The sequence below is a fragment of the Lontra canadensis genome, unplaced genomic scaffold, assembly GCF_010015895.1.
Source record: "Lontra canadensis isolate GAN:19392208 unplaced genomic scaffold, GSC_riverotter_1.0 scaffold70, whole genome shotgun sequence".
NCBI lineage: Eukaryota > Metazoa > Chordata > Mammalia > Carnivora > Mustelidae > Lontra > Lontra canadensis.
The window spans coordinates 1,995,404-2,023,311 of record NW_022631064.1 but is presented as its reverse complement, the minus strand read 5'-3'; the positions used below and the strand labels follow the sequence as shown (position 1 = coordinate 2,023,311).

The window sequence follows — 27,908 nt, the reverse complement described above, 5'->3', positions numbered from 1 at the left end:
CAGAACTCCACGTGTCAGTCCTCATGCTTGCCCTTGGAAGGAACTCTGCCCCATCTCATTCACACTGGGAGCACCAGGCTGGAAGGCCATTGGAACACATCCAAGACCCAAGACCCAGTCAGGCCAAAAAGATGTCTTGGCTGTTCACTGTGGCCTCTAATTCCAAGAAGGAGGGAGGATTATAAATGTAAATTGCTATGCAAATGAACCTCTTATTTAGCTGACTAGGATTCCTGGCTCCCAGATACGTAACTTCATCAGCCATAGAAAACAGCCTAAGGCTGTTACTACTCCTTTTTCTGCTTAAAAACTCTCTCAGAAAATCAGTCCTAATGGAGTTGGAAAATTGAAGATTAGAGCTAAATATAAGAGACTTCCTTGCCAAATATCTCATGTTTCCTTGGGAATAGCAAGATTCTTATTTATCAATTTAGAATATAGTCAGCCTCACCAAGGCTCTGTCCCTACTGACCAAACAGAAAAATTCCTGGAACCAGCATCTTAACAGTCTATGACACCTTTTTTTTTTTTTTTTAAAGCAGATATGATTGAGACATATATTGGCTTGTTTAAGGAAGTCTGAAAAGCTATACTGGTTACAAGCCACATTTTTTTTTTAATCATGCTATTTGCCTAAATAAATGTACAGTTTTCCTGTCTCTTCTTAGAAAATGAAATCAGCATCTGACTCCAGACTACCTTTGGTCCTGGAGGGGGTTAGATACTGCTGCTCCCAGGAGATCCTCAGCTCACTGATTTCTGCACACTTCTCCCTAAGGCCATTCTTACCCCCATTTCAGAACAAGAGTATAATGATATCACGATGGACTGAATAACATACAGAGGCCCAGATGCTACCAGGAGCAGGCAGGGAAACTGCTCCTCTTATGTACCTGAGTAAGAAGATGTGGGCAATCAGCACACAGGTGGAAACTCTGCCCTACCCCAAGCCTTGAATCCATAGGCCTAGGGGAATTGTGGAAATCCCTTCTCCCTAAGTGTATCAGTTAGCTATCACCACATTACATAAAATAATAGTAAGATTCAGTGGCTTAAAATAGCAATTATTTATTCTTGCTGATCTTAAGTTCAGCTGATCTAAATGGAGTTTGGCTGGGGTGAACTTGGCTGTTCTCCACCATTCTTTCACCCTCGTTTGGCACCATTAGGCCAGTCCAAGTGTGTCCTTCTGGTGCTAGCAAAGGCACATGAGCACAAGTGAAAACACAGTCTCTTGAGATTTAGATTTGGAACTGGTATCCAGGCACATCTGTCTCATTTCTTTTATGGTGGTAAAATACTCATAACATAAAATATACTATTTTAAACATTTAAGTGTTCAGTAGCATCAATTGCCTTCACATCGTTGTGCAGCACTCATACTTTCCATCTCCAGAACTTTTTATCTCAAACTGAAACTCTGTACCCATTTAAAAAATAGTAATTTCCCATACTCCCCCCTTCCCCTTCCTCCAGCCCCTGATAATCCATATTCTGATTTCTATTTCTATGAACTTGACCAGACCAGGTGCCTCCTGTAAGATTTGTGCTTTTGCCTCTGGCTTCTTTCACTAAATGTGTTCAGGGTTCATCCAGCTTGTCACACATAACAGAATTTCATTCCTTTTGGAGGCTGAATAATATCCCATCATATATATATATATATATTCTCATATATTTGTTTATCTACACATCTACTGATGGACATTCAGGTTGTTTTCACCTTTTGGCTACTGTGAATACTGCTACTATGAACATCAGTGCACAAATAGCTATTCAAATCCCTGCTTTTGATTCCTTCGGATATATACACCAAAGTGGGATTAGTGGATCATGATGGTAATCCTACATTTAATTTTTTGAGGAACCTCCATACTGTTTCCCACAGTGGCTGCACCATTTTAAATTCCCACCAGCAAAGCACAAGGATTCTAGTTTTCTCACATCTTCATCAACACTGGTTATCTTGTTTGTTTGTTTTTTAAGTAACCATCCTACTGGGTCTGATATGTATCTCATTGTAGTTTTGATTTCATTTCTGTAACAATTAGTGATGTTGAACATCTGTTCATGTGCTTCTTGTCCATTTTTATATCTTTAGAGAAATGTCTATTCAAGTCTTTCACCCATTTTTTAGTTTGGCTGTTTATATTTGTTGTTCAGTTGTATGAATTCTTTATGTATTATGGACATTAATCCACCATCAAATCTGTGAATTGCAAATATTTTCTCCCATTCTATGTGTTGCCTTTTCACTCTGGTAATAGTGTCCTTTGATGCACAAAAGCTCTCAATTTAGATGACGTCCAGTTTATTTTTTGTTGCCCTGTGCTTTTAGGATCATATCCAAGAAATCATTGCCAAATCCAGTATTATGAAGTTTCTGCTTATGTTTCCTTTTAAGAGTTCTATATATTTAACTCTAAAGTTTAAGTTTTTGATCCCTTTGAATTGATTTTTGTATATGGTGTAAGGTAAGGCTATAATTTCATTTTCTTGCACGTAGCTATCTTGGTTTCCCAGCACCATTAAATGGTCCTGGCTTCCATGTTGGAAATCATTTGACCATATAAGCCAGAGTTTATTTGGGGGCTCTCTATTTTATTTCATTGGTCTATATGTCTGTCTTTATACCAGTGCTATAATGTTTCAATTACTACAGATATTGTACTAAGTTTTGAAATCAGGACATGTGAAACCCCTGAGTTTGTTCTTTTTCAAGATTGTTTTATCTACTCAGTATCCCTTGAGATTCCATATAAACTTCAGGACAGATTCTTCTATCTCTATAAGAAATAAAAGAAGAAAAAGTTATTGAGATTTTAATAGGGATTGTACTGAATCTATAGTTCCCTTGCAGGTATTGACATCTTCACAATATTAAGTTTTCTAATCCATGAACATGACACAGCTTCCCATTTATGTTTTAATTTTTTTTAGCAACATTTTGTAGTTTTCAGTATACATGTTTTTCATCTCCTTGGTTAAATTTATTCTTAAGTATTTTATTTTTGATACTATTATAAATGGAATTATTTTCTTAATTTCTCTTTCAGATTATTAGTATACGATCTGACTCATTTTATTGGCCAAAGTATTACATGACCAAACCCAAAATCAGGAGGTAGGAAATTACAGCCCTCCCCTCATTGAAGGCTACTGCAAAGTTACATGGCAAAGGGAGTAAATGCAGGGAGGAATGAAAACAGGATCTTTAACAATGATATCCCATACTGAACTTTTTACAGTCAATTTTAGCATTGTTTTTCCAGGACCCTTCTTCAAAATAGTCTGCTCCAAGTACTTCAACCAAACAACTACTGTGAAAATGTTTTTTTTTTTTTTTAAAAAAAAAGGGGGGGGTTGGAGGGGAAGGGATAAACAAAAGGAATGAGCAGGAAAAAAGAAGGAGCTAACTAGGTGCCTAGGTAAATTTCTGGTACCCAGCTGAGCAAGTAGCAGGTATGGAGGAAAGAACACAAGGCAAGGAATCGGGTCAGTCACTTGATCTTGTAGAAGTGCCTTAACATCTCTGGGCCTCAGCTTCCTCCTCTGGCGTTAGACTAGACAATCTCTAAGAACGTTTCCTGTGTTAACCCTGCATCCTATACAAATTCTAACAGTGTTTCCTCCAGAATAGAAAACAAGCCAACATTGAAAAATTTCTTCTCTTCTGGATCCATAGGCACACACATCCATGCAGGTAGCTGTTCTTTGTACAGCAAAGGAAATAAACAAAACTAAAAGGCAGCCTACAGAATGGGAGAAAATATTTGCAAACAACATATCTGATAAAACTTTAGTATCCATAATCTACAAAGAACTTATCAAACTCAGCACCCAAAAAACGAATAACCCAGTTAAGAAATGGTCAGAAGAGGGGAGGAGTCAAGATGGCGGAGAAATAGCAGGCTGAGACTACTTCGGGTAGCGGGAGATCAGCTAGATAGCTTATCTAAAGATTGCAAACACCTACAAATCCAACGGGAGATCGAAGAGAAGAACAGCAATTCTAGAAACAAAATCAACCACTTTCTGAAAGGTAGGACTGGCGGAGAAGTGAATCCAAAGTGACGGGAAAATAGACCGCAGGGAGAGGGGCCGGCTCCCGGCAAGCGGCGGAGCAACGAGCACAAAATCAGGACTTTTAAAAGTCTGTTCCGCTGAGGGACATCGCTCCAGAGGCTTAACCGGGATGAAGCCCAAGCGGGGTCAGTGTGGCCTCAGGTCCCGCAGGGTCACAGAAGGATCAGGGGTGTGTGAGTGTCGCAGAGCTTGAAGGTATTAGAACGGGAAAGCCGGCTACAGAGACAGAGCCAAGGAGTGAGCTCACAGCTCGGGGTTACCTTGAACCGGACGCAGGCTCGGTCAGCTCGGAGCACGGCCAGAGGTCAGGGTGACGGGAGAAATTGGGCGCTGTTCTCTGAGGGCGCACTGAGGAGTGGGGCCCCGAGCTCTCGGCTCCTCCGGGCCGGAGACTGGGAGGCCGCCATCTTCATTCCCATCCTCCGGAACTCTACGGAAAGCGCTCAGGGACCAAAAGCTCCCGAAAGCAAACCCGAGCGGATTACTCAGCCCGGCCCCTGGTAAGGGCGGTGCAACTCCGCCTGGGGCAAAGACACTTGAGAATCACTACAAAAGGCCCCTCCCCCAGAAGATCAACAGAAATCCAGCCAGGACCAAGTTCACCTACCACGGAGCTCAGTTTCAATACCAAGGAGAGCAGCGGAATTCCAGAGGAGGAGAAAGCAAAGCACGGAACTCATGGCTTTCTCCCCATGATTCTTTAGCCTTGCAGTTAATTTAATTTTTTTTTCTTTTTCAATTTTTTTTTCTATTCTTCTGCTAATTTTTTTTAACTTTTACCCTTTTCTTTTTTAACGTTTTTAACTAGTTTATCTAATATATTTTTTCCTTTTTATATTTTTTCTTTATTCGTTTTCTTCTTTTAATTGTTTCATTTTTTTTTTCTTTCTGAACCTCTTTTTATCCCCTTTCTCCCCACTCACGATTTGGGATCTCTTCTGATTTGGCTAAAGCATATTTTCCTGGGGTTGTTGCCACCCTTTTAGTATTTTACTTGCTCCTTCATATACTCTTATCTGAACAAAATGACAAGGCGGAAAAATTCACCACAAAAAAAAAGAACAAGAGGCAGTACCAAAGGCTAGGGACCTAATCAATACAGACATTGTTAATATGTCAGACCTAGAGTTCAGAATGACGATTCTCAAGGTTCTAGCCAGGCTCGAAAAAGGCATGGAAGATATTAGAGAAACCCTCTTGGGAGATATAAAAGCCCTTTCTGGAGAAATAAAAGAACTAAAATCTAACCAAGTTGAAATCAAAAAAGCTATTAATGAGGTGCAATCAAAAATGGAGGCTCTCACTGCTAGGATAAATGAGGCAGAAGAAAGAATTAGCTATATAGAAGACCAAATGACAGAGAATAAAGAAGCTGAGCAAAAGAGGGACAAACAGCTACTGGACCACGAGGGCAGAATTCGAGAGATAAGTGACACCATGAGACAAAACAACATTAGAATAATTGGGATTCCAGAAGAAGAAGAAAGAGGGGAGCAGAAAGTATATTGGAATTATTGGAGAGAATTTCCCCAATATGGCAAAGGGAACAAGCATCAAAACCCAGGAGGTGCAGAGACCCCCCTGAAAATCAATAAGAATTGATCCACATCTCGTCACCTAATAGTAAAATTTACAAGTCTTAGTGACAAAGAGAAAATCCTGAAAACAGCCCGGGAAAAGAAGTCTGTAACATACAATGGTAAAAATATTAGATTGGCAGCAGACTTATCCACAGAGACCTGGCAGGCCAGAAAGAGCTGGCATGATATATTCAGAGCACTAAACGAGGAAAACATGCAGCCAAGAATACTATATCCAGCTAGGCTATCATCGGAAATAGAAGGAGAGATTAAAAGCTTCCAGGACAAACAAAAACTGAAAGAATTTGCAAACACCAAACCAGCTCTACAGGAAATATTGAAAGGGGTCCTCTAAGCAAAGAGAGAGCCTAAAAGTAGTAGATCAGAAAGGAACAGAAACAATATACAATAACAGTCACCTTATAGGCAATACAATGGCACTAAATTCATCTCTCTCAATAGTTACCCTGAATGTTAATGGGCTAAATGCCCCAATCAAAAGACACAGGGTATCAGAATGGATTAAAAAAACAAAACCCATCTATATGCTGCCTACAAGAAACTCATTTTAAACCCGAAGACACCTCCAGATTTAAAGTGAGGGGGTGGAAAAGAATTTACCATGCTAATGGACATCAGAAGAAAGCAGGAGTGTCAATCCTTATATCAGATCAATTAGATTTTAAGCCAAAGACTATAATAAGAGATGAGGAAGGACACTATATCATACTCAAAGGATCTGTCCAACAAGAAGATCTAACAATTTTAAATATCTATGCCCCTAACGTAGGAGCAGCCAACTATATAAACCAATTAATAACAAAATCAAAGAAACACATCAACAATAATACAACAATAGTAGGGGAGTTCAACACTCCCCTCACTGAAATGGACAGATCATCCAAGCAAAGGATCAACAAGGAAATAACGGCCTTAAATGACACACTGGACCAGATGGACATCACAGATATATTCAGAACATTTCATCCCAAAGCAAAAGAATACACATTCTTCTCTAGTGCACATGGAACATTCTCCAGAATAGATCACATCCTCGGTCCTAAATCAGGTCTCAACCGGTATCAAAAGATTGGGATCATTCCCTGCATATTTTCAGACCACAACGCTCTGAAGCTAGAACTCAATCACAAGAGGAAATTTGGAAAGAACCCAAATACATGGAGACTAAACAGCATCCTTCTAAAGAATGAATGGGTCAACCAGGAAATTAAAGAAGAATTGAAAAAATTCATGGAAACAAATGATAATGAAAACACAACGGTTCAAAATCTGTGGGACACAACAAAGGCAGTCCTGAGAGGAAAATATATAGCGGTACAAGCCTTTCTCAAGAAACAAGAAAGGTCTCAGGTACACAACCTAACCCTACACCTAAAGGAGCTGGAGAAAGAACAAGAAAGAAAGCCTACACCCAGCAGGAGAAGAGAAATTATAAAGATCAGAGCAGAAATCAATGAAATAGAAACCAAAAAAAAAAACAACAATAGAACAAATCAACGAAACTAGGAGCTGGTTCATTGAAAGAATTAATAAGATTGATAAACCCCTGGCCAGACTTATCAAAAAGAAAAGAGAAAGGACCCAAATAAATAAAATCATGAATGAAAGAGGACAGATCACAACTAACACCAAAGAAATACAGACAATTATAAGAACATACTATGAGCAACTCTACGCCAACAAATTTGACAATCTGGAAGAAATGGATGCATTCCTAGAGACATATAAACTACCACAACTGAACCAGGAAGAACTAGAAAGCCTGAACAGACCCATAACCAGTAAGGAGATTGAAACACTCATCAAAAATCTCCAAACAAACAAAAGCCCAGGGCCAGACGGCTTCCTGGGGGTATTCTACCAAACATTTAAAGAAGAACTAATTCCTATTCTCCTGAAACTGTTCCAAAAAATAGAAATGGAAGGAAAACTTCCAAACTCATTTTATGAGGCCAGCATCACCTTGATCCCAAAACCAGACAATATCCTTGATGAACACAGATGTGAAAATTCTCACCAAAATACTAGCCAATAGGATTCAACTGTACATTAAAAGGATTATTCACCACGACCAAGTGGGATTTATTCTAGGGCTGCAAGGCTGGTTCAACATCCTCAAATCAATCCATGTGATACAACACATTAATAAAGAACAAGAACCATATGATACTCTCCATAGATGCTGAAAAAGCATTTGACAAAGTACAGCATCCCTTCCTGATCAAAACTCTTCAAAGTGTAGGGATAGAGGGCACATACCTCAATATTATCAAAGCCATCTATGAAAAACCCACTGCAAATATCATTCTCAATGGAGAAAAACTGAAAGCTTTTCTGCTAAGGTCAGGAACACGGCAGGGATGTCCATTATCACCACTGCTATTCAATATAGTACTAGAAGTCCTAGCCTCAGCAGTCAGACAACAAAAGGAAATTAAAGGCATCCAAATCAGCAAAGAAGAAGTCACATTATCACTCTTTGCAGATGATATGATACTATATGTGGAAAACCCAAAAGACTCCACTCTAAAACTGCTAGAACTTGTACAGGAATTCAGTAAAGTGTCAGGATATAAAATCAATGCACAGAAATCAGTCGCATTTCTCTACACCAACAACAAGACAGAAGAAAGAGAAATTAAGGAGTCCATCCCATTTACAATTGCACCCAAAACTATAAGATACCTAGGAATAAACCTAACCAAAGAGATAAGAATCTATACATAGAAAACTATAAAGTACTCATGAAAGAAATTGAGTGAGAGACAAAGAAATGGAAAAATGTTCCATGCTCCTGGATTGGAAGAATAAATATTGTGAAAATGTCTATGCTACCTAAAGCAATCTACACATTTAATGCAATTCCTATCAAAGTACCATCCATTTTTTCAAAGAAATGGAATAAATAATCCTAAAAATTTATATGGAACCAGAAGAGGCCTCGAATAGCCAAAGGAATATTGAAAAACAAAGCCAAGGTTGGTGGTATCACAATTCCGGACTTCAAGCTCTATTACAAAGCTTCATCATCAAGACAGCATGGTACTGGCACAAAAACAGACACATAGATCAGTGGAACAAAATAGAGAGCCCAGAAATAGACCCTCAACTCTATGGTCAACTAATCTTCGACAAAGCAGGAAAGAATGTCCAATGGAAAAAAGACAGCCTCTTCAATAAATGGTGTTGGGAAAATTGGACAGCCACATGCAGAAAAATGAAATTGGATCATTTCCTTACACCACACACGAAAATAGACTCAAAATGGATGAAGGACCTCAATGTGAGAAAGGAATCCATCAAAATCCTTGAGGAGAACACAGGCAGCAACCTCTTCAACCTCAGCCACAGCAACATCTTCCTAGGAACATCGCCAAAGGCAGGGGAAGCAAGGGCAAAAATGAACTCTTGGGATTTTATCAAGATCAAAAGCTTTTGCACAGCAAAGGAAACAGTTAACAAAACCAAAAGACAACTGACAGAATGGGAGAAGATATTTGCAAATGACATATCAGATAAAGGGCTCCTGTCCAAAATCTATAAAGAACTTAGCAAACTCAACACCCAAAGAACAAATAATCCAATCAAGAAATGGGCAGAAGACATGAACAGACATTTCTGCAAAGAAGACATCCAGATGGCCAACAGACACATGAAAAAGTGCTCCATATCACTCGGCATCAGGGAAATACAAATCAAAACCACAATGAGATATCACCTCACACCAGTCAGAATGGCTAAAATTAACAAGTCAGGAAATGACAGATGCTGGCGAGGATGTGGAGAAAGGGGAACCCTCCTACACTGTTGGTGGGAATGCAAGCTGGTGCAACCACTCTGGAAAACAGCATGGAGGTTCCTCAAAATGTTGAAAATAGAACTACTCTATGACCCAGCAATTGTACTACTGGGTATTTACCCTAAAGATACAAATGTAGTGATCCAAAGGGGCACGTGCGCCAGAATGTTTATAGCAGCCATGTCTACAATAGCCAAACTATGGAAAGAACCTAGATGTCCATCCACAGACGAATGGATAAAGAAGATATATATATATATACACACACACACAATGGAATACTATGCAGCCATCAAAAGAAATGAAATCTTGCCATTTGCGATGACGTGGACGGAACTAGAGGGTATCATGCTTAGCGAAATAAGTCAATCGGAGAAAGACAACTATCATATGATCTCCCTGATATGAGGGAGAGGAGATGCAACATGGGGGGTTAAGGGGGTAGGAGAAGAGTAAATGAAACAAGATGGGATTGGGAGGGAGACAAACCATAAGTGACTCTTAATCTCACAAAACAAACTGAGGGTTGATGGGGGGATGGGGTTTGGGAGGGGGGGTGGGGTTATGGACATTGGGGAAGGTATGTGCTATGGTGAGTGCTGTGAAGTGTGTAAACCTGGTGATTCACAGACCTGTACCCTGGGGATAAAAATATATGTTTATAAAAAATAAAATTAAAAATATTAATAAAATAAACAAAAAACAAAAGAAATGGGCAGAAGACATGAAAAAACACTTTTCCCAAAAAGACATCCACACAGCTACCAGATACAACATCACTCATCATCAAGGAAATACAAATCAAAACCACTATGAGATATCATCTTACACCTGTCAGATGGTTAAAATTAACAACACAAGAAACAACAAATGTTGGCAAGGATACAGCGAAAGGGGAACCCTCTTGTGCTGTTGGTGGAAATGCAAACTGGTGCAGCCACTGTAGAGAACAGTATGGAGCCTCCTCAAAGTGTTAAAAATAGAACTACCCTATGATCCAGCAAGTGCACTACTTACTAGGTATTTACTCAAAGTATACAAAAATACAGATTTGAAGGGATACATGCATCCCAATGTTTATAGCAGCATTATCAACAACAGCCAAATGATAGAGAGAGCCCAAATGTCCATCTAATGGTGAATGGGTCAAGAAGAGTAATGGAATATTACTCAGCCATGAAAAAGAATGAAATCTTGCCATTTGCAATGACATGAATGCTCTAGATTGTGTTATGCTAAGTGAAATAAGTGAGAGAAAGATACTATATGATCTCACTCATATGTGGAATTTCATAAAGAAAAGAGATGAACATAGGAGAAGGGGAAAAAGAAAAAAATGAGAGAGGGAAACAAGCCATAAGACACTCTTAATGATAGAGAACAAGCTGAGGATTGATGGAGGGAGGTGGGTTGGGGATGGGCTAGATGGATGATGAGTGGTGCGTGTCAGGGAGGGAACTGGTTATCATGAGCACTGGGTAAGTGATGAATGACTGAATTCTGCTACTGAAACCAATATTGCACTGTATGTTATCTACCTAAAATTTAAATTAAAAAAAAAATAAAAAGAAAACTTCCAAATAAATTTTCTGTGAAGCTAAATTGTTGAAGACACAACAGCAAATTCAGCAAGTTCTCTGAGTTTAGAGAAAAATAGTTTTTTCTCACAATTTTGCAGTCAGTTTAATAATTCTCTGCTATAAAAGCTTGGGGAGACATAATATCTAAGTTTAATATTTTAGGATTTTAATGTATCAAAGTATGTTCAGTGACTACATTGATAAGTGCATGTCCAGTGCAGGCTTGGTAAAAGCAGTTAGAAGGCCAAGTTTCTTGACTGGCTGAAAAATGAAGTCAGCATTTACACTTGTTTTCCTAGATTCTGTTAAAAATTTTGACTAGAAAATCATACACACAGTAAAATAGTGGCAACTATTAGACTTTCACCAATTAGAGTTTGATTTTTCACTATTTTTTTTAAAGATTTTATTTATTTATTTGACAGACAGAGATCACAAGTAGTCAGAGAAGCAGGCAGAGAGAGAGGAGGAAGCAGGCTTCCCGCTGAGCAGAGAGCCCGATGCGGGGCTCGATCCCGGGACTCCGGGATCATGACCTGAGCCGAAAGCAGAGGCTTTAACCCACTGAGCCACCCAGGCGCCCCTGATTTTTCACTATTACTGTGTAGCATTTTTTTCCCAACTCACTGCATTTGAAGATGTGATTTCCTTGAGCACAAAAATCAGTATAGAAACTAATTAACTTGGAAAATATTCAATGAGTGGATATTAATTGCTTCATTTTTTTAAAAGTTCATACAAGGACAAAGAAATAGGCACTTTGGGTACTCTAAGAATTTTTCCTTCATTGAATGAATAATAGTCATCTTCCTGAAATTCCTGAGTAGAAACATCTATTGGGTTGGAAAGAGCAAGCATAAGAAAAATGCCATTGGTGAGGAGACCCCACAGTACGTATGCATCTACATATCAGCTGTATACCCCATTTCACTTTATTAATGGCTCCTCTCCCTCCTCCTCTCCTTCTAGGCTGTCCCATCAAAGGTCACCCTACCCCCAACATCACGTGGTTCCATGGTGGTCAGCCAGTCGCGACTGTCCCAGGACTGACACATCACATCTTGGCAGCTGGACAGATTCTACAGGTGGCAAATCTTAGCGGCGGGTCTCAAGGGGAGTTCAGCTGCATTGCTCAGAACGAGGCAGGAGTGCTCGTGCAGAAGGCCTCTTTAGTGATCCAAGGTAAGAAACCCTGCGGGCTTTGGAGCCGGGCTTAGTTCTTGAAGAAGAAAGTCCACCTGAGAATCGAATTCTCTAGTAAAACTAAGTGATGTCTGATCTCAGTGGCTCCTAGAGCATGCAAATCAAGCCCAACCAGGACTCTGTACATTGAGGTCCTTCAGAAGAGCCACAGGCTCTGTCGCAGCAGAATCTGGAAAAGTCTGTGCTGCTCTTGCAGATGGGTGCTTCTGCTGCTCCTTGTTGCTGCCACTGAGGACCAGGGAAGCACCGTGCTATAGCAAAGCCAAGAAGTTTCATTTATGCTTGTTTAACTAGTTAGAGTCACACATACACACACTTATATGCATGCAAGCACACGCACACATGCGTGCAAAGCAGCTTATTAAACTAATGCAAGTTTTCTCCGTTAGTTTGGTTTAAAAAAAAAAAAAAAACCCTCTGGATCTGAACTACTTGGTTATTGCCTCCTCTCCTGGAGAGTCAAGCTGGTGCCAGGACCCGCTTATCGTGCTCATGGGTCTTACGCTGCAGTCATGTGCTAAGTGTTCTACAGGCACCTTTTCTGTGGCTCCTGCGTTAATCTTCCAGGAACACAGGCAGTTCAGAAAGCCCTTGGGGGAGGCCTGGCTTTAGCTACACCAAGAAAAGGTTTGAATGAGCCTGAAACAGTGGGGAACAAACCCAAACTGGGTCTGGTTATGGAAACCAAGTGAGGCTTTCAGGTTTTCCAGAGGCTATTTCTACCTGTGGCCTGTGGGGGACTATTTTGAGGGAAAGCAAAATTCTATTGCATGCATTCTAAAATGGGGGATTCTGCAGGGGACAGAATTTTGTGCCAGTGTAGCACAGGAGGAGGGAGATTTTGCTGAGCAAATGGGTTTTCCCCTTAAACATTCTCCCCTGCCATTTGGCTTTCCGGACAGGAAAGTAAATGTTCCCTTTTCTTGCCAACCAGCCATTCTCAGCTGAAAACCAGAAGCCAGTGCCTATCTGCAAGATTTGTAATATACGACCTTGCAAATAAGCACTCACGGTTTACCAGCCCCCAGTTATTTTTAACAGCTTTCCTACCAGTGAGTCCCAGATCCCCAAATAGAAAATCCACAGAAACTGAATTTCTTCCCGATGTCATCGTCTCATGGAAATGAGTACTCTCTGGGTAGGCTGGGTTTTTTATGGTGGTTTTTGGTGAAGTTTTTTTTCCCAAGTTCAACTCAAAGGTGCACGTACAAATACGATTGCAAAGTATCTCTGATATTTCTGCATCTCTTTGTTGAAAAAGAAAGTCACTTTCTGGTGACCCACTAGGAAGAAAAAGTACTTAGGAATCTTACTTAAAACTAAGGACTCCAGCCACTGGTTAAATACTCTGCGCCAGGCACCAGGCTCAGCCCTTTTGCTTTCATGACATCCAGTCCTCACAGTAACTTTGCGATGTAGGGGTTTGGGACTCATTTCATGGATAAGTAACTGATGCTCCTGGACACCAGGCCACTTGGCTACCTAAGTGGGGAAGGGCGCCCACTGAAGGGCAGAGGGTCATTCACGAGAGGTCCTCGTGCCCACAGAGCACGGGCAATGCGCAGTCCTCTTCTCACCTGTGATCCTCCTCCTGTGACAGATTACTGGTGGTCTGTGGACAGACTGGCAACCTGTTCGGCCTCCTGTGGTAACAGGGGCGTTCAGCAGCCCCGCTTGAGGTGTCTCCTGAACAGCACAGAGGTCAGCCCCACTCACTGTGCGGGGAAAGTGCGCCCCGCTGTGCAGCCCATCGCCTGCAACCGGAGAGACTGCCCTTCTCGGTGAGTGTGCGGCGTGCCAGCTCAGGCCTCCCCAACCCCAAGGCTGGGCCCTGTTAGCCAAGTCGGCGGCTAGCCTTTGTCTGGCACTGTAGAGGGAGAGACACGGAGTGTCAGCAAGGATGCCTGCCCCCCAAGGCCCTGTGCTTCTCTACAGATCCCGACTTGCCAGGCCTCCCCACCCTGTGGAAAATATCCCTCAGGTCGGGCCTCCTCCCTCGGCAGTTGGTTTTCTCACCACTTGGTGGGCTAAGGACTGCCCGGGGTACCCCAAGTGCCTGAGAGGGTCTGTTCAGGGAGCAGAAGCATCCCAGGCCCTAGCCAGAGCTCGCTCACATCCTGAAATAAGAAATTTGCTCTCTTGGGGCACCTGCATCACTCAGTCACTGGGCCTCTGCCTTCGGCTTGGGTTGTAATCCTGGGGTCCCGGGATCGAACCCTGCATCAGGCTCCCCACTGGGAAGCCTGCTTTTCGCTCTGCCTGCTGCTCTCCCTGCTTGTGCTTTCTCTGTCAAATAAGTAAATCTGAAAGAGAGAGAGAGAGAGAGGAAGGAAGGAAGGATGGATGGATGGATAGATGGAAGGAAGGGGAATGAAGAGGAAGGAAGGAAAGAGAAAAGAAGAAAAAGAAATTTGCTCTCTAGTCTATAAGAGGACAACTGTGTTTGCAGCTGAGGTGCTGAGGACAGAGGGGTTACTGGCCTTGATCCCAGACTCTCCCCTTTCTTCAAACTTCAGAAACAGTGCTACTCAGTACTCTAGGTGAGGAAATGTTACCCTCTTCTTCAAAGGGTTGCATCCTGCATTGAGGCAAAACACATCTTCATTTTCTGTAGTTGCCTCCATGTTGGATAGAGCTTCTGGCCTCTGGTCCCAGAGTGACCACCTCTGTCTCTGCCTCTTCCAGCTCTGAGAAGCTGTGAGTCCCACAGAGCCTCCTACCCCCAGTTTGCTGGCCATCACTGAAGGGGTACTGGATGGGCTTAGAGCTGGCACCAGCATGGCATCCCGAGCCTGGGGGGACTTGGCTGGGCCTCGCGATGCCCCCTTCCTACCTGTCTGGGGGACTTTCTTACACGACTCAGACACCCGCTTTGTGTTTTGCCAGCTGAGTCATAAGGAGCAGCTGAAACCAGGAGAGACTCAATGAAATATGAAACACGCTCATTAATATCAGCAGTTTGACTTGCTGACGGGAAGGTTTCCATGGGAATGATTAATGTCCTTTTATACCCTTCCTGAACTGTAACATAGCCATACCTCTCCTTTCTCAAACCTCCCCGCCCCCGACCCCAACTCCTGAAAAATTGCTGAAATGTATATTTGGAAATAAAAGTTGATTGAAATGCAGGCTTGACATTCACCAGGGATATGAGGGGCTGGAGGACTGCCCTCACCAAGCTATTTGAAATGAAGACGAAGTCTTGGACCTGCCGAGGGCCTTTTGATTTGCTGTGGTGATGGTCAGAGTCAATCAGCCTCATTTACTCCTGCAAATGAAACAATGGCTGTGTCAGCTTGGGTTTCAGTGCCCCCAGGAGCCTTGCAACACCTCGTGCCGACTTCCAAAGTGGCTCTGCTCTTGCACACTGGAGACCAGCACACAGTCCTCTCTCTCCAGCGCCGATGGAGCAGGGAGGCTCCGCCAAACTAAATAAGTCACAGCTCCGGATTCAAAAGGAATTGGCTCCCTGTCTCTGCTACTTGCCTCTCTTGGGAGCCACATGTGGCGCCACGGGACCAGGAAGTGGCCCCAGGTCCACCTTTGACTGGTTTCCCGGCCCCGCTTCTCAGGCACCTCAGCAGCCTTCTCTGAACACAAACAAGGGTCGCCCTGGTTGTCTGTGAATAGGGCCGGGAAGTCCAGCTTGGACCCTGGTGGCTGTTCTACCACTTCATTTAGATAAACTCTGTCTCGGGCATTAAAACCCAAGAATGCTCTTTTTCCCTAGACTGACTAAGGTGGCTGGAACGCACCAAGGCTTTTCTGTTTCCCCCACACTGTCCCCTTTTCCCCTTCTCTTTGAAAACTAGCCCTAGGTGTGAACATGCACAGAGAGCCCCTACGGGGTTGTAATCTGGACCAAGGATTTCATTGTGTTTCCCAAATTCTAGCTGGGCCTTGTGAGAAAAGCTGTTTGCGCAGTCCTAGCCCATCTCACTTCTGACGGCCCAGATTGTAGCCGGAACCTAACATCCTGAGAAACGACAGTCTCCCCACAGGCAGCCCGCGAGCAGGTGTAGGGCCTATGCCCCATGACTTGTGGAGGTGGGAAACTGTTGCACAAAGCCAGAAGGAACTTAGCCTGTTTCCCAGGGATTCAACAAAATCCAGTGAGACGTGGGCTAAGGCAAGGTAGAAAAGAGAGTGAGTACTAGCAGACGAAACACTGACTCGGGGGAAAGCCAGAGACACAGTATGGATCTGACTTCCCTAGGAGACCGTCCCCCTTCCTCCATGCACCTGGCTGGCTTCAGGAAGTCCCAGAACCACAGTGTGGCGTAACTAAGCTAAAGGACTGTCTTCCCAGAGCATTCCCTCTGCAGGCTCGTGGATTTGGGGGCCGGGGAGACAAGTGATGTTCAGACCACTCTTTCAAGATGCAGCTTTGCAGTCATTTTCCAAAGGCTATTTGTTTTCTGTGGCTGCAAATTACCACAAATGTGGTGGCTACAAAGAACAGACATTTATTTGCTCACAGTTTGGAAGGCCGGAAGTCCAAAATCAAGGCGACAGCTGGGCTGCAACCCCTGGAACTTTCTCAAGCCTTGCTGACTTCCAGTGGCCCCAGGCATCCCTCGGCTTATGGCCACGTCGTACCAGCCTCTGCCTCTGTGGTCACACTGTCTCCTCCTCTAATCTCTCTTCCTCTTCTAAGGACATTTGTGAAGCCAGAGAATGTAGGTTAATCGCATCTCAAAGTCCTTAATTAAGTCTGCAAAGTCCGTTTGTCTGAACATGGTATCAATCCCAGCTTCTGGGGATCTGATGTCTACATCAGATCTTTTGGGGGACCATTTTCAGCCTTCCACTCCATGTACACCATGAAAAGGGCCATGCCCCAAGATTAGTAGCTGTGTGGTAAGAATAAGGAGATGTACAGGCTCCGTTTCTGAGACGATATGGCATCATTCCTCTGCCCAAGCCTGACCCTTTGCTCTTCCTCTCCCCAGGTGGATGGTGACCTCCTGGTCGGCCTGTACCCGGAGCTGTGGGGGAGGTGTCCAGACCCGCCGGGTGACCTGCCAGAAGCTGAAAGCCTCTGGGATCTCCACCCCTGTGTCCAATGATCTGTGCACACAGCTCGCCAAACGGCCAGTAGACACCCAGGCCTGCAACCAGCAGCTCTGCGTGGAGTGGGCCTTCTCCAGCTGGGGCCAGGTAAGAGGATTTTATTTGAAAGATAAATCTAAAGGCGCAGACCCAGCCACGGTAGGAAGTAAAAGGCCACCACTGCCCCATCCTCTGTGATGTCAGACCCTTCACATCCCATCTGTCAATCAATTCACCCGCCCAGTGTCCATCCAAAAGCTTAGAGTGTCGGATCATTCTTCTCTAACACAAGCATACCTCCCACAGCCATTACACTTTCGCTATTTATTTCCCTCCCCACCGAGCTCATCCCTTTCTCAGATCAGCAGCAAATCCTCAGCAACCCCTTCTTTAGACTCAGTTTCTGCAAGGCCACCTCTTCTCACTGGTTGTCCTAGATCCTAAATCATCTTAAATCCTAAATCATCCCTGGCTGATGATTTAAAGCTCTGATGGGATCTGTCTGGGGGGTGGTGCAGAGTTGTTCTGAGCCAGGGGTTCCCACCTGGGTGACACGGTTAGAATCACTGGAGAAACTCCTTTAAAAGACCAGTGTGCAGGCTGCATCCCCCTGAGATTCTAAGTCACTCGCTCACGGGTGGGAGAGGAGTATGGGCAAGTTCTAGAAACCACACGAGGTTATTCTGGTGTGCAGCCAGTGTAGAGAACCACTCTTCCGAGCCAAGAAGGGTTGAAGCCTAGTGGATCACTTTGAAACCACCAACTCCCTTGTCAATTCTCAGCCAGAGGGCAGCCAAGAAAGTCCCAGGTTAGCTTAACACACAGCAGAAATGGGGGCTCCTAGGACCCCAGGGTGGATGGGGCCGCTTCTGGATAGAGGAAGGAACCACAGGACTCTGTCCATTTGGAAAGGAAATTTCATGATTAGTTAAGACTTTAAAAAATTACCACAAACTGAAGATTTTCTATGGAGAAGAACAAACCTGAGCCAGGAGAAACACTATGCCATGACGGAAGCAGCCTCAGAAGGATGGGAGCACCAAGAGTCCCCTTACCATTGTTCTCACATCATTTCGGGGCCGGGTAGGACTGAGCACCCGTCAGGAATTCGTGTTGTAATCAGAAGCCTAAGCTTTCCCCACTGCAGGGATCTAGCATCTCTATTTAGACAAAGAGGAGTTTTCATACTCATCTTTCCTACTCATCTGTTTTAAAATGTTGTTGAGACTTAAAAAAAAAAGCAATCCAGTGTGGTGCTTGGCAGAAGTGACATGATGGCGTACACTCCGTTCCTTTCAAAGTCTGTGTTCAGAACCTACGGGGGACCTACTTAGCGTCTAAGAGCGGCCTGCCCTGCTAATCAGATGGTACCCTCCCCTCCAGCTGTGTGGTGACAACTGTTGTCCGTCAGAGTCTGGGACTAATTTGTAGGCTGAGCTTATTCTGAGTGGCCAGGTATAGTTTCTCACTGGTTGGTAGCTGAAACAAGCCATTAAGCCTGGCCTCCTGGGATGGCCCGAAACTACACCGCACTCTTAATCTCCTGTGTAAGTGTACGAACTAATGTGACTGAACGTTTTGGGCAGCTAGCAACTCAAAACGTGTTGGAACTGGCTATCTATACATTACAATGTTCATGTTTCTCCGTACCCACCCTGAGGTGCATTCTTTGGAAAACAAGCACTGGGAACTTCCCATTAAGTTAATACATTGTGGCCATCTCTAGTGAAGATCAAATGTTATTTGGAGGAAATCTGGCCACAGAATTCACTTGCAGTCCATAGGCCATTTGTGTCCCAGGTGAGTCCGGGATAATGCTCAACTCTGGCCAGCCAACACACTCAGCCATGAGGCTCCTTTTTGGCACCTTTACCAACACCCACCCCCATTTCCAGTGACCTAATGTATGTGCTTCATAATCAAAGAGGCATGAGCTCCCTTTTGCTCTGATGCCTGGGGGATATCATCTTTCTCTTACCTGAAAAAGCCGACTTCTGCTAGCTTGCATTCCGCCCAAGGCAGCTCAGCTTCTAGGCCTTCAAGGCTTACTGGCAGTTTGTAAAATTACAATTAGGAACAGACCTGGCTTCACACGGGAGATGTTTCTGCACCATCTCACTGAGGTCGCTAAAGGGGACATACATTGTCTATGTTGATCATTCTCAGTGATTCCTTTCCTCCAAAAGAGAAAAAAAGTCCTTCCCCCTTCCTTCCCTTCAAACAACACTCTCATCCTCTTTTTTCTAAATCCTTCTAGACAAGTATGTCTCAAGCTTTAATGTGACTCATTTGTGGATCTTGTCAGAAATGCAAATTCTGATATGGCAGGTCTGGAGCAGAGCCTTGGATAATGAATTTTTTTTATCATGGTATAATTGACATGTACCCATTAGGTTAATTTCAGGTATATAACCTATGATTGGATATCTATATACATTACAAAATGATCACAATAAGTCTAACATCTGTTACCATAACTACTCAGGAAAAAATTTTTTCTTGTGATGAAATTTTAAGATCGACTCTTAGCAACTTTAAAATATACAATAGAGGAATATTAACTATAGTCACCATGCTGTACCTTCCATCTCCAGGACATGTTTATTTTATAACTGGAGGCTTGTACCGTTTCAGCCCCTCCACATATTTTACTTACCCCCACCCCCACCTCTGGCAACCAACAATATTCTCTGCATTTATTATGGTTTGGGGGGAGGGGTTGTTTAAATTCCACATATGAAACCACACAGTATTTGTCTTTGTCTTTCTTGACTTTCATGTCCTCAAGGTCTATACATGCCATCACTAATAGCAAGATATAATTTTTATGGCTGAATAATATTCTGTGTATGTGTGTGCATGTGCACACACCATATTTCCTTTATCCATTCCTCCACTGATGGATACTTAAGTTCTACATCTTGACTGTTGTAAATAATGCTACAATGAACATGGGGGTCATGTATCCGTTCAAGTTAGTGTTTTCATTTTTTTTTTTTTTGGATAGATACCCAGAAATAGAATTTCTGGTTGATGTGGTAGTTCTACTTTAAATTTTTGAGGAACCTACGTACTGTTTCTTATAATGGCTGCACCAATTTACATTCTCACCAACAGTGCACAATGGTTCCCTTTTCTCCACATCCTCATCAACACGTACTTCTTGTCTTTTTGGTACTGGCTATTCTAACAGGTATGAGGTGATATCTCATTGTGGTTTTGGTTTATATTTCACGGATGCTCGGTAATCTTGAGCACGTGCTCATGACCTGTTGACCATCTGTATGTCTTCTTAGGGAACATGTCTATTCAGATCCTCTGCCTTTTTAAAATTGCATTTTTTTGTTTTCTGTTATTGAGTTGTAAAAGTGCCCAATGTATTTTGGATAGTAGCCCCTTAGATGATTTGCAAATATCTTCTCCCATTCAGTAGGTTGCCTTTTCATTTTGCAGATGGCTTCCTTTGCTGATGTAGTCCCACTTGTTTACTTTCCTCATGTTGCCTTTGCTTTTCATGTCAGATTCAACATATAATTGCCAAGAATGATGTCAAAGAGCTTAATGCCTATGTGTTCTTGGATTTCTGTGATTTCAAAAATTATGTTCAAGTTTAACCCATTTTGAGTGCAATTTTCTTTATGATGTAAGAGTAGTTCAATTTCATTTTTTTGTATCTGGTTTTCCCAGTTTTTCCAGCACCATTTATTGAAGAGACTGTCCTTTCCCCCTTGTATATTCATGGCTCCTTTGTCATAAATTAATTAACCATAGATGCATGGGTCTAATTCTGAGCTCTCTGTTCTGTTCCATCGACCTATGTGTCTGGTTTTATGTCAAACCATACTGTCTGGATTACTATAAGTTTTTAATAGTTTGTAAGCAGGGAGCATGACGCTTCCAGCTTTTGTGTTCTCTCTCCAGATTGCTTTGGTTATTGGGGGTCTTTTGTGATTACATGCAAATTTTAAGATTTAAGATTTTTCTATTTCTGTGAGAAATGTCATTGGAATTTTGACAGGGATTGCATTTAAAGTGTAGATTACTTTGAGCAGTATGAATGTTTTGACAATAGTGATTCATCTGATCTATGAACATAAAATGTCTTCTTGCATCTTCAATTTCTTTCACTGATGTCCTAGTTTTCAGTTTATAGGTCTTTTACCTCCTTGGGTAAATTTATTCCTAGATTTTTTTTTCTTTTTGATACAATTACAAATGGAATTTTAAAAATTTTTCTGACAGTTTGTTATTAGTCTGGAAATACAATAGACTTTTTGTATTGATTGTATATCCTACAATTTCACTGATCGGTTTATTAGTTCTAACAGGTTTTGGGGTCCTTTATGGTTTTCTATATAAAATGTCATCTGCACATATAGTGACAGTTTTACTTCTTACTTTCTAATTTGGATGTCTTTTATTTCTTTCTCTTGAGTAGTTGCTCTGACAAGGACTGCCAATACTATATTGAATAAAAGTGGCAAAAGTGGGCATCCTAGTCTTATTTCTGGTCTTGGAGGAAAGGCATTCAGCTTTACACCTTTGAGTATGTTTCCTATGGGCTTGTCATGGGAATTATTTGTTGAGGTACATTCCCTCTATACCCACTTTTTTTTGCTATTTTATTATTTTTATTGTGTTATGTTAGTTACCATACCATACATCATTAGTTTTTTATGTAGTTTTCTAAGATTCATTGTTTATATACCACACCCAGTGTTCCATGCAATATGTGCCCTCCTTAATACCCACCACCAGGTTCCCCCATACCCCCTCCTTCTAAAACCCTCAGTTTGTTTCTCAGAGTCCACAGTCTCTCATGGTTCATCTCCTACTCTGACTCCTCCCTTCATTTTGCCCTTCCTTCTCCTAGTGTCCTCCATGCTATTCCTAATATTCCACATGTAAGTGAAACAATATGATAATTTCTCTGCTTGACTTATTTCACTTAGCATGATCTCTTCCAGTCCCATCCATGTTGATGCAAAAGTTGGGTATTCATCCTTTCTGATGGCTGAGTAATATTCCATTGTATAAATGGAATATTCTTTTTCCATTTGTCTGTTGAAGGGTATCTTGGCTCTTTCCACAGTTTGGCTATTGTGGACATTGCTGTTATGAACATTGGGGTACATATGGCCCTTCTTTTCACTACATCTGTATCTTTGGGGTAAATACCCGGTAGTGCAATTGCCAGGTCATAGGGTAACTCTATTTTTAATTTTTGAGGAAGTATAGTGACATACAGTGTTATATTAGTTTCAGGTGTACAACATAGTGAACCCACAATCTTATACATTACTTAGTGCTCACTACAATAAGTGTAGTCACCAGCTGTCACCATACATTACAGTATTATTGACTGTGTTCCTTTATGATGTATTTTTCATCTCCATGATTCGTGTATTTTATAACTCAAAGTTTATACTTCTTAATCCCCTTCATCTATTTTGCCCATGACCCCATTCGTCTCTACTTTGGCAACCAACAGTTTCTTCTCTTTATTTAAATCTCTGGTTTTTGTCTGGTTTGGTTTGGCTTTCAGATTCCACATTTAAGTCAAAGTATATGGTATCTGTCTTTCTCTGTCTCACTTACTTCACTTAGCATAATATCCTCTAGGTCTGTCCATGTTGTTGCATATGGTAAGATTTCACTTTTTATGGCTGAGTAATATTCCATTGTATGGATATATATCACATCTTCTTCATCCATTCACCTATCAGTGAACATTTGGGTTAATTCCATATCTTAACTACCATAAGTAATTCTGCACTAAATATAGAGGTGCATACATCTTTTAGAATTTGTGTTGTCAAGATTTTGTGGTAAATACTCAGTAGTGGAATTACTGGGTCATATAGCATTTCTATTTTTAATTTTTTGATATCTCCTATACTGTTCTACAGTAGTTATGTCAATTTACATTCTCACCAGCAGTGCACAAGGGCTCCCTTTTCTCCACATCTTTGCCGACACTTGTTATTTCTTGTCTTTTTCATACTAACCATTCCGACAGATATAAGATCTCATTATGGTTTTGACTTGCATTTCCCTAATTAGTGATGTTGAGCATCTTTTCATGTGTCTATTCAGGTTCTCTGCCCATTTTTTCATGGATTTTGTGTGTACATATTGAGTTGTATAAGTTATCCTGGATATTAACCCCTTATTGAATATATTACTTGTAAATATCTTGTCTCAGTCGTTAGGTTGCCTTTTTATTCTGTTGATGATTTCCTTGGCTGTGCAAAAGCTTTTTATTTTGATGTAATCTCAGTTGTTTATTTGTGCTTTCCTTTCCCTTGACTGAGGATACATACTCATAAATACGTTCCTAAGGTTGATGTCCAAGAGATTTCTGCCTGTGTTTTAGGAGTTTTATAGTTTTGAGTCTCCAATTTAGGTCTTTAATCCATTTTGAGTTAATTTTTGTGTATGGTATAAGAAAGCATCCCAGTTTCATTCTTTTGCATGTAGCTGTCCACCTTTTCCAGCACTGTTTATTGAAAAGACCATCCTTTCCCCCATTGTATATTGTTGTATCCTTTGTTGAACATTGACCATATAACTGTTGGTTTATTCCTAGCCTTTCTATCTGTTCCATTGATCTTTGTGCCTATTTTTGTGTCAGTACCATACTGTTTTGATTGTTACAACTTTGTAACATATCTTGAAATCAGGGATTATGATACTTCCAGCTTTGTTGTCCTCTCTCAAGATTGTTTTGGATATTGGAGGTCTTTTTTAGTGCCATACAAATTTTAGGAATATTCTAGTTCTGTGAAAAATGCTATTGGCATTTTGATGGGGATTATATTTAATAGGCAGATTACTTTGAGTACTATGGATATTTTAACAATATTCTTCAACCTATGATCATGGTATACCTTTCCAGTTGTTATGTTATCTTCAGTTTCTTTCATCAATGTCATAGTTTTTAGAGTACAGGTCTTTTCACTTCCTTGGTTAAATTTATTCCTAGGTGTGTGTGTGTGTGTGTGTGTGTGTGTGTGTGTGTGTATGAAATTATAAATGGTCTTCTAAATTTTTTTTTCTGCTACTTTATCAGTATATAGAAATGCAACCAACCTATGTATTAATTTTGTATCCTGCAACTTTATGAATTTGTTTATTCTAAATTTTTTTGGTGGAGTCTTTAGGGTTTTCAATGTATAGTATTATATGTCATCTAGGAAAAGAGAGTTTTACTTCTTCTTTACCAATTTTGATTCCTTTTATTTCTTTTTCTTCTCTGATTGCGGCAGCTAGGACTTCCAGTAATAGGCTGAATAAAAGTGGGGAGAGTGGACACAAACTGGTGATTTACAAATATTGAACTACCCTTGCATCTCTGGAATAAATCCCTCTTGATTGTGATGAATGATCCTTTTTTAATATAGTTTTAAATTTGGTTTGCTAATATTTTGAGGATTATTGCATCTATGTTCCCCAGGAATATTGGCCTGTAGTTTTCCTTTTTTTGCAGTGTCTTTGGCTGGTTTTGGTATCAGAGTAATGCTGGCCTCATAGAATAAATGTGAAAGCTTTCCTCTTCTATTTTTCTTTAATAATTTTAGAAGGATAACTATTAACTCTTCTTTAAAAGTTTGGTAGAACTTGGGTCCTGGGTGGCTCAGTGGGTTAAAGCCTCTGCCTTTGTCACAGGTCATAATCCCAGGGTCCTGGAATCCAGCCCTGCGTCAGGCTCTCTGCTCCACGGGGAGCCTTCTTCCTCCTCTCTCTGCCTATGTGTGATCTCGGTCAAATAAATAAATAAAACCATAAAAAAAATAGTTTGGTAGAATTCACTTGTGAAGTCTTCTTGTCCTAGAAATTTGGGGGTGGGGAGAATTTTTGATTACCAAATTACTAGGAATTGATCTGTTCAGATTTTCTCTTTCTTCCTACTCCAGTTTTAGAAGATTGTATTTGGGAGAATGTACCCATATCTTCTAGGTTTTTTGGCATCTAATTTTTCATAGTATTCTCTTTATAATTCCTGTGTTGTTAGTTGTGTCTCCATTTTTTTTTCCTAATTTTGAGTCCTTTTCTTTCTCGATGAGTCTGAGCAAAAGTTTATCAATTTCATTTATCTTTTCAAAGAAGCAGCTCTTGGTTTTGCTGATTTTTCTATTTTTTTAATTTCTACTTATTTCCACTCTAATCTTTATTACACCCTTATTTCTATTAAGTTTAGAAAAAGAAGAAAGCCCTATTTCTTTAGGTATAAGGTTAGTTTGAGGTTTTTCTTATTCTTTATGGTAGGCCTGTATTGCTGTAAACTTTCCTCCTAGAACTGTATTGTCTATGTCCCAAAGATTTTGGACTATTGCATTTGCAATTTCATTCACCTCTCTGTATTGTTAGATTTTTCTATTTATTAACCCACCTATTGGATGTTTAGAAGTATGTGGTTTAGCCTTCATGTCTTTGTGTTTTTCCAATTTTTTATTGTAATTTATTTCTAGTTTCATACCATTGTGGTTAGAAAAGATGCTTGATATGATTTTTTTTTTTTTTAGATTTTATCTATTTACCTGACAGAGATAACAGGTAGGCAGAGAGGCAGGCAGGCAGAGAAAGAGGAGGAAGCAGGCTCCCCGCAGAGCAGAGAGCCCGATGCAGGGCTCAATCCCAGGACCCTGGGATCATGACCTGAGCCAAAGGCAGAGGCCTTAACCCATTGAGCCATCCAGGCGCACCGCTTGATATGATTTTTAATCTTACTAAATTTATTGAGACTTGTTTTGTGGTCTAACATGTGATCTGTCCTAGAGAATGTTCCATGTGCACTTGAAAAGAATGTGTATTCGGTTTCTGAATGGAATGTTCTGTGTATCTGTTAAGACCATCTCATCTAATGTGCAGTTCAAGGCCTTGATTTCCTTGTCAATTTTCAGTCTGGATGATCTATCCATTGATGTAAGTGGAGTATTAAAGTCTCCTACTATTAATGTATTACTGTCAATTTCTCCCTTTATGTCTGTTAATATTTGCTTTATATATTTAGATGTTCCTATATTGGGTGAATAGGTGTTTACAATTATCACATCTTCTTGTTGGATTCTTTTATCATTATATAATGCCTTTCTTTGGCTCTTGCTATGCTGTTTGTTTTAAAGTCTGTTTTGTCCAATAGATCTTTTGCCATTCCTTCACTTTCAGTCCATGTTTTTACTGAAGTGAGTCTTATAGGCAGCATATAGCTGTGTCTTTTTTTTTAAGCCATTCAGTCAACTATGTCTTTTGATTGGAGCATTTAGTCCCCTTACATTTAATAACTGATAGGTATGTTCTTATTGCCATTTTGTTTTTCTAGTTCCTTTCTGTTCATCTTCTCCTGCTCCCTTTCCTTATAGTTTGATGGCATTCTTTAGCATTATATGCTTGGATTCCTTTCTCTTTATTTTTTGTGTATACATTATAGGTTTTTACTTTGTAGTTACCGTTGAATTCATATATAACATCCTAGGTATGTAACAGTCTATATTAATTTAATGGTCACTTCAGTTCAAACACATCCTATAGCCACTAAATATTTATTCCCCTGCCAATTTTATGTATATTATATCATTTTGCATCTTTTTATTTTGTGAATCCCTTGATTAATTTTTATAGATAATTGTAATTGATTTTACTACTTTCATGTTTTAACCTCCACACTGGCTTTCTAAGTAATTATCTACTACCTTTACTATATGTTCATTTTTACCAGTAAAGTGTTTTTCTAGTATGACCCCTTCTTCCAACTTAAAAAATTCCCTTTAACATTATTTGTAAGGCTGGTTTAGTGATGAACTCTTTTTATTTTGCCTAGAAAACTCTCATTCTCTCCTTCAATTTTCAGCAATAACCTTGCCAAGTATTCTTTGTTGTGGATGTTTTTTCCATTCAGCACTTTGAATATGTCATGCTATGCTCTTTAGGCCTGCAAAGTTTCTTCTAAAAAAATCAGCTGATAGCCTTGAGATTTCCCTTTTATGAAACACTTTGGTTTTTTTTTAAGATTCTTTATCTTTAATCTTTGCCATTTTAATTATTGCATGTCTTGATGTGAACCTCCTTAGGTTCATCTTATTTGGGGATCTGCTTCCTATACTTGGATGTCTAGGAAGTTTTCTGTCCCTTCCTCCTTGGAAGATCCTTAACTTGTTTTCTCACTTTTTTAATTTTTGCTCTTCAGTTTGGTTGTCCAGATCTCTGAACCATTCTGCTGCATCTTCTAATCTGTTGATTCTCTTTAGCATATTTTTCATTTTAGTGCTTGAGGGTTTTTTTTTTATCTTATGTCTTTTTGTTGAAATTTTCACTGAGCTCATCTCTTTTCTCAAGTCTAGTCTCTTTACCACCATTACTTTAAACTCATTATCAGCCATATTATGTTTCATTAAAATTTTTGTCTATGGTATTATCTTGTTCTTTCATTTAAGACATATTCCTATCTCATTTTTCTAACGCTGTGTTTATTTCTGTGTATTAAAAAGGTCATCTTCAGCTCCTGGTCTTAAGAGATACTGTAGTCCCCTATAACACTATTTCCCCAGGTAATTGGAACCAGTTACTACAGGGGTAAAGGGCTGTGTG

At 40.8% G+C, this 27,908-nt stretch overlaps 1 protein-coding gene across 3 annotated transcripts in view; it reads left to right on the top strand.

Moving 5' to 3' along the window:
• Positions 1 to 27,908, top strand: part of ADAMTSL1 (ADAMTS like 1) — a 904,787-nt gene that overhangs the window by 858,984 nt on the left and 17,895 nt on the right. For all 3 annotated transcript variants that reach the window (XM_032880520.1, XM_032880523.1, XM_032880522.1), the window contains exons 24-26: positions 12,036 to 12,248; positions 13,870 to 14,050; positions 17,222 to 17,429. In XM_032880520.1, coding sequence (XP_032736411.1) covers positions 12,036 to 12,248; positions 13,870 to 14,050; positions 17,222 to 17,429 — 602 coding nt within the window. The remainder of the gene's footprint in view (positions 1 to 12,035; positions 12,249 to 13,869; positions 14,051 to 17,221; positions 17,430 to 27,908) is intronic.